We start from the raw sequence: 7,543 nt of genomic DNA, 5'->3' as shown, positions 1-7,543 counted from the left end.
TTAGCTTCCACTTTCCTTGTTGCTCACTTTTCGGAACCTGCGTTATCAAATACTGGCTGCGAAATGAGTCGATTGAACGTTTTGCCGATGCGCCGGGTCGACAAGAGAGGAGAAAGCAAGCACCGATCGCGCAGAAGTAGATCACTATGGGGACATGAATCCTTCAAGTACCATTTAGAAGAGCGGACGTCGAACCTCTTTAACTCCGCACCTCCCAAAGCTCTAGCAGCTTTCCGCTGCGGAAAAGAGGAAACCACAAAAGACATGGGGGGCGGCATTTGGGGGTGGTCATGTTCGGCTCGGTTTCGTCCCAAGCCGTTCTACCCAAGTCGGGGTAATCACCGTCCCTCCCCCGTGGGGTAGCTTAATCTCACCCCAGCCATTCAAATTTCTGGTGTGACAGAACTCCCTTTCCCCTCTCGACCAGGTAATGACAATCTTCTTCCCCATTTTGCCATCCAACCACGCGCTGGACAGGTGCGACACGGGACCGAATGTCGGGATCGTCCCAAAGATAATCGTCTTGCGCGTGGCGAAAGCTTCGTGGAAGAAGTGCATTGAGCTTGACAGGACCGCCATTCTGGTGCGGAGAACCTGCAGCCTGCATCTCGAAGCTGCGGTTTACGGCGCAATGGAAGCTGGACGGGTTGTCGCGGAAAACTTCGAGCCCGAACTCTTGGTTCGCAGATCAGGGCCAAGACTCGATAATGAGACCACCTCGTTCTCGCGTTCGGCGAATATTTACAAATACGTAAAAGAAGCCATCGCAACCACGCTGTCGAGTCTCGAGATTGGTGACGACTCCAAGCCAACACGGAAAAGGGACCACACACCGCTGGCAAAATCCGGGGTTGGGTCCCGTTCAGAGGCAAGTGTGCGGGGGAAGGGACTGGGGTAAGGCGGAGTAACTCCGACTGTCGCCCAACAAATGCAGCAATGTAATACGAAAAAAACTTGCCTGGTGAAGAAGAAATATGAGACGGAAATAGACGAACTCCCGAAAATGCAATGACGATAGGGCTTGCATTTCGGCCGTTTTGTGATTGGCCCAGCGCAACGGCGAAGCTGGTGCGGGGGCCTCTAACAGCCTGTTTGCATAGAAGCATATGTCTTTCATAACTATATCCCACGATGATACTACTTACGTAGACTGCCCTCCATTCAAGTCTTGCGTTGAGATTGTGAAACAGCTTTAGTCTGACTAAGGACTTTTGATGCAGTGTAATCTGTAACTTTACCATTTTATGTTGAATTCATGAAGCTGGTTTGACCAAGAGGACTCGTTACTGCCTATTTCGGAAGAGTCTCAGGTTCCCTGGATGACGGAGCTTGTGTCTACCTCGCTACCTAGCAAGTTACAAAGAATATCGTGTTTCCTGCCCACCACTGCAAGTTATGATTATGAGGGTTTCACTTGGTTGTCTTACATGGCAGCGAATTGCGTAAATTGTGTCTGAAGTTGACTATAAGATAGTTTTACCTCGGCCACCTCCCTTGTTTTTCCAAGTCGATTCCTTTACTTCTTATAAAGTTTTGCTTCAAAGGAAGACTTCTTACCATGTTGGACCCCCTCAGCAACCACAGAGTACCGTTGAGTGCTGCCCCAGGGCAGACAACTGAAACCGATCGTCAGGAGACAGTCACAGTCAACGAGGACGTCCGCGCGAACGTTGTAGAAGGCGAAAGTGATATCGAGATCACGATGCGCACAGATGCGGGCTACAATACTATACCGACAAGCGATACAGGTTCCCTCACGTCCGGGAAGGAGACGGCTATTGATTCCCCCAGAACAGAGGAGTGCCAACGAAAGCCACCGGAGCCAACGGAGAAGCTGGATATCTTAAGATCATGGCTATTCGAATTTCTGGCCCTCTTCGTTTCAATCTTCTCTTATGCATGAATTATAGCGGTTCTTGGTGCCTACAATGGCCAGCCCCAGCCTGAGTTTGCCCGCGATGTCAACATCAACACAATCATCGCGATCTTGTCAACCACCCTAAGAGCTGCTACGGCTTTCATTGCAACTGAAGGTAATATGAAAATCATAGTCTATCTTTTTCATCTTCCATGCTAAAATATTATAGTCATCGGGCAGTCAAAATGGGATTGGTTAGAGACACCGCGTCCTCTACGCCACGTTGAGCATTTAGACAATGCTGGCAGGGGAGCTTGGGGGTCAATTAAATTTCTTTTCTTCGTATCAAAGCCGTAAGTTACCGGAATCTTCCAACTGAAAAGATGGCGATCAATTTACCGATGCTCGCTGTCGTGTCCCGAGTAGAACCTTAGCTACTATCGGCGCCCTCCTCATGATGACGTCCTACGTAATTGACCCCTTCTCACAACAACTCGCCAAAACGTATCCTTGCAACATAGCATATGAGGATACAGCTTCAATAGCTATTGCGAGACGAGTCAACGGATACACCCATATCGACCGCCCACCGATGTGGGCAGCTGCGATGAGCGGTCTGATTTACGGCGTGGCTGAGAACATTCAAAGTCAATTATTTCAATGTCCGTCAGGAAACTGCACCTTTCCTATGAGAGCGGGTATTTCACACACCTCTGTCGGCATGTGCAGCACCTGTACCGATGTTACGTCTGACCTGATGGAGGTATACCTGCATGATGAGCACAACCGCCCTTTGACGACGTACTATTTTCCTCAGAATCCGAACTTGAACCTTACTTGGCCACCTCCAGAATCCGAATCACCTTACTTCCATATGAGGGGTTATCCTCAAAAAGAAAATAGCGGCGGACTGGTTTACGGAAAATCTGGTGATTTGAGAACCACGACATCCATTATCTCGTTTTCAGCTGCTTCTTGTGTAAAGCAAATAGGAGGAGGTTATGTTTACAACAAAACAACCTGTCGCATGATGAATCCCGACGGCATCAAGATGGGATACGTCAACTGGAAGGAAAATATTGGAATCGTCGCTGTAAACTGCAGCCTTTCACCTTGTCTGCGTCGCTACAGCGGAGAAATATCACATGGCAGCCTGAAGGAAAAGCTGATATCGCAAGAGCCGATGGACTACGCTAAATTGGACAGGACAGTAGAAGGATATACATACCATCCGTGGTTCATAAAGCTCCTGGAGCCTTGTGAGGTCGACGGCAGATGGTATGATTCTTCCAACATAACCGAGGCACCTAAAGATAGCACTTGGATTTCTTGGGAGAATTATGATAACAGTACGAATGAAGGGCCATGGGACTGCGTCATGGGTATACAATCGACCGTGAGCGACCTTATCGCTTCGTTTCAGAACATGAGCATCCAAGGTGATCGTCATTTCCTCGACCGAATCGTAGATCCAATGTCTAGGGTTTGGCTGCCTGCGGTGGACAAATTGGGCAACGCAACGCTTGAAGGAATCTCCGCCGCTTTTGATGGTATGGCAACAGGATACACCGACTTCATGCGAAACAATTGGGAGGATAAAGGTAGTGACCGCTATAACGTTTTTGGGACCGCCTATAAAAATGCTGTCTGTATAAGGGCGGACTGGCCGTGGCTGGTCTACCCAGGAGTGCTGCTCATTTCCACGAGGATCCTACTCATTGCAGCGTGCGCCCACAGCATGAGAGAAAGAGGAAAACGGCCGGGGTGGAAGTCAACGATACCGCCTTTTCTATTTTACAATCTCAAGATCAATCGGGATGAAAATCAGGATCAACCGGACGAGAATGGCATGAACGTGCCGCTGCTGCAGCTTCAGGAGTTGGAGACACTGACTGACAAAACCGTGGGGAGATTCAGCGCCGATGCTGCCGCGCCTGGATTCATTGTTGAGAATGATGGAAATAGTAGTGGTGGTGCGAGTACAGGGCAGCAGGCCGGGTTGCTTCGCAGAGTTTTCAAGTCAAGGTCAAACTAACATTTGGTTTTTGTTATCCATCTTACGAAGTCCTTGGTGATATTCAATTTTCATTTTCATTTTTCTTTCTCCCGCGTTTCGGCAGAAGAGACCTAGGCAACCGGGCAGACAATGACCTAATATACTGAGTTAGATCTAATAGTTCATTTCATCCTAAAAATTTATTGTCCCTGTCATCTCTGTCGTCCCTGTCTCTATTGTTGTCGTTGTCGCCACTATTGTCGTGTATGCCTACTAATTACCCGCCCGGATAGCAAGACTCTAATAGAAAGACGTAAGCTGAACGGATCGATAGATATACCGCTAATCTCACCGTATCTCCGAAAGCCTCAGAAAGCCTCAATGACAGGATCGCAGCTCGACAAGTTTTTGACAGATTAAGCAACTCATCACTCCCTTATTTTATGTAGGCGCGCATAATCTATTCATTTACCGAAGCGTTGCAACTACGCCGTTGCAACACCCGAACCGTCACCGCCAAGTCTCCACCTTTACCCCGCAAAACCTCTTTGCGCTCGGCAGTTATTCTCCCGGGCACGGGGCACACCTTCAAAGGGGGCGGGAGCCCGAAGGCGCAATCAAGCTTCGGCCCAAGAAGCGGACCAAGACATGCGGCTTGAAGCCCGATTAACATCGGACGCAATCGCGACCGCCAAACATTCTCATAGCTAATCAAGAAAACAACCGCGGCTGAACCAAGCAACAGTTCTAATCAGGGAAAATGCGCGATGACACGCGACGGCACGCGACCATGCCTGAAGTAACATCGATGACGACGACAAACGCTCCCAACGACGGTAATCACATGATGACGCGACGTGCAGATAAGAGTGCTGCATCGCTCGCGCCAACACCCCAATATCGGCGATAAGCAACTCCCAAAAAGCAAAAACTAGCGGAATATAATTTAAGAACGGGGGAGAATGCAACCAAGATACAATTTCGGGTAGTTCCCAATGTCACCCCAGATCCGAACCATGGAAAATAAACATTCACGAAGGCGATACTCTTTTCGGGCAAGCAGAAGTGACTTTATCGCGAAAGACAGATGTGAGATCCAAAAGTGTGTTCCAATAACAACAATGACAGGCTTAGCATTATGGATTACTATGTACAATAAGTAAACAAAAATTATGTGTCTGCTGTGCTGTGCTTCCTTGCGTAATTACACGTCCCCTTGCAGCGTCCCCTGTAGTAAGAAATATTCACATAAGAAAATGTTCACGTTATATCGTCATGAGAGAGAGTGTCGTATGTGCGATGTGTGCGATGTGGTGAAGGCTGGTGCGTTTAGACACCAGAGTCCTCCTGGTGGACGGAGTCCTCGAGGGCGTAGGCGTTCCAGTTGGCGCAAGTGCTGTTGAGGGTGTCCTGGTTGTAGAGGGCGCCGATCTCGTCGGGGCGCTCGATGAGCTGGAGGGCGAAGCCGAGGGAAGTGTGCCAGCCGATCTGTGAATATTGTTAGTCGAGTGTTGTGAGAACATGTGCTATGAAAGGGATCACTTACGTGGCAGTGCATGAGCCAGGTGCCCGGGTTGTCAGTGTAGAAACCAATGACGAGGTAGCCAGAGGCGGGAAGCATGGCGACATCGCGGCGGGGAGCGTTGGTGGTCTGCAGAGTGACGGAAGAGTCGTAGGTGCCGGTGGCCTGGGCAAGAATCCAGAAGTCGTGACCGTGGAGATGGATGGGGTGGGCGAGACCAATGGGGTTCTGGATGATGAAGTGAACCCAGACGTTGGCTTGGTCGAGGTGAACGATGTTCTGCTGGGTGGAGTAGGTGTCGTTGCCGTCGATGACTTGCTCAACAGTAGGGTAGCCCCAGTCGGAAAGGAAGGTGCTGTTGTTCAGGGTCCACTTGAACTGGCTGCTGACAACCTGGAGACCGACAGTGAGGGTATCATCGTAAGTCTGCTGGCCGGCCTCGATAGCAACAACAGGGACCAGGTCAGACATGGACTCGTCCAGGCAGTTGTCCATGTAGGTGCCGATCTCGGTGGTGGGGTCGGCGGTGGAGGAGGAGTCGTAGCGGACGATGCCCTTGATGTCGAGGGTGTTCTCGTTGGAAGAGCAGGTGAGCTCGGGGACGGCGCGCAGCCAGTAGTTGTCAGTAGCCTGGTTGGCACGAACGATGACATCGTAGCGCTGGCCGATACCGATGGAGATGCTGGAGGTGTTGTAAGGGTTGATGGGGACGAAATCGGCAGAGATGACCTCCAGGGTGTGGTTGTCAATCATGAACTTCCACATGGTGTCGATGGCACCGTTGACCAGGCGCATGCGGTAGGACTTTCCAGCCTCAAAGTTGGTGGTGAAGCGGGAGCCGCCGCCGTTGTACATGCCCGTGCCGTTGATCAGACCGGTGTTGGCGGTAGGGGGACCGTTGGTGGCTGCGGTGGGGTAGAGCTCGTCACTGGTCTGGTGGAACCAATCGCTGAGCATGATGGTGCCGAGATCTTCGTCGTAGGGGGCGGAAGCAGGGCCGTTGACAATGATACCACCGAAGAGACCGTTCCTGGGATCTGTCAGATAGGGGTCTTGAGACTATTGAACTCGGAAAACTTACCAGGCCTGGAGGGCAAAGTGGCTGTGGTACCAAGAAGAGCCATACTGAGACGCGTGCCAAGTGTAGGTGATGGAGTCGCCGGGAGCAGTCGGGCACTGAGTGATGGAAGCAACACCGTCGGCCTCGTTGGTGTAGTTCTGGCGGATACCGTGGAAGTGAAGAGATGTGCCGTTGTTCTGCATGGAGTTTCTCACGTGAACGACTAAATGTGGTCAGCAACCAGAACTCGCAGGCTGGTCCTTGCTGCTTTAGACTTACCGACAGTGTCACCCCAGTCAGCAATGATGGTAGGGCCAGGAACGGATCCGTTGACGGCGAGGACGATGCGCTCGACACCGTCGGGAGCGGCGGTGGTGTTGGTAATGTCGAACCAGTACTCACGGATGACTCCGGTGTTGGGAGCCTCCTCGTACCAGTTGGTGTTGAGATCGTAGGTGCCATCCCAGCAGGAAGGGTTGGTGGCAGAGTCGAAGACACAGTCTTGACGCTTCTCGATGAGAGAGGGAGCGGCGGCCGTCAAGGCAGGGAAGAGGAGTGCAGCGCACCCCAAAAGCGAGTGTTTGTACATGATTGTTGGTGTAATCGAGTAACGAGTGTCGAAAACGAGAGAATGTTCAAAGAACGAAGATCAAATGCCAAAAACGAACGTAGGCAAGAGAGAGAAGGAAGATCAAGCTTGATGAAGCGGATGATGATGTTCTGGAATGGATCAACAGACGGGAGATCTGACTTGCCTTTATACAATTCGAGATTCGATCACGACATGGACGAGATGCACCCAGTCTCACCAACTTCGTCTAAGCGAGCCGAGAGAGCCAGATGCCCCCGACACGAACTCGCAAGCACAGCACCCAGCGTAGCTCTCGATGCTGCGCTCTGAGGACCTAGTTCGGGGCGAGAGGCCGATCGCCCCTGACTCGAAGGGTACTGTCCCACATAGGAGGCCATCATGAACGACCGGGTTGACACGAGAACATCGGCGTCCGGCAACTTTGGCGAGCCCGCCTGCAAGCTGCTCCACGATGACAGACGGGGTACAATCAAGCATAGAAGCTATACGAGCGAGAACTTGATACCCATGTCGAT

The 7,543-nt window shown here is 51.2% G+C and overlaps 1 protein-coding gene across 1 annotated transcript; it reads right to left on the bottom strand.

The window, feature by feature from the left end:
* Nucleotides 1–5,183: 5,183 nt before the first annotated feature.
* On the bottom strand, nt 5,184–7,025 carry COL26b_000590 (uncharacterized protein; the record flags this gene model as incomplete). Its single annotated transcript, XM_053173556.1, has 4 exons — nt 5,184–5,342; nt 5,401–6,406; nt 6,458–6,659; nt 6,716–7,025. 4 exons carry the CDS (start codon nt 7,023–7,025, stop codon nt 5,184–5,186), a joined length of 1,677 nt encoding a protein of 558 aa, XP_053042604.1.
* Nucleotides 7,026–7,543: the final 518 nt, after the last annotated feature.

The sequence above is a fragment of the Colletotrichum chrysophilum genome (genome assembly GCF_026319265.1).
Source record: "Colletotrichum chrysophilum strain AFK26 chromosome Unknown scaffold_2, whole genome shotgun sequence".
Classification (NCBI taxonomy): Eukaryota; Fungi; Ascomycota; class Sordariomycetes; order Glomerellales; family Glomerellaceae; genus Colletotrichum; species Colletotrichum chrysophilum.
Note: the sequence above shows the minus strand (reverse complement) of the source record. Positions and strands in the feature narration are given on the sequence as shown.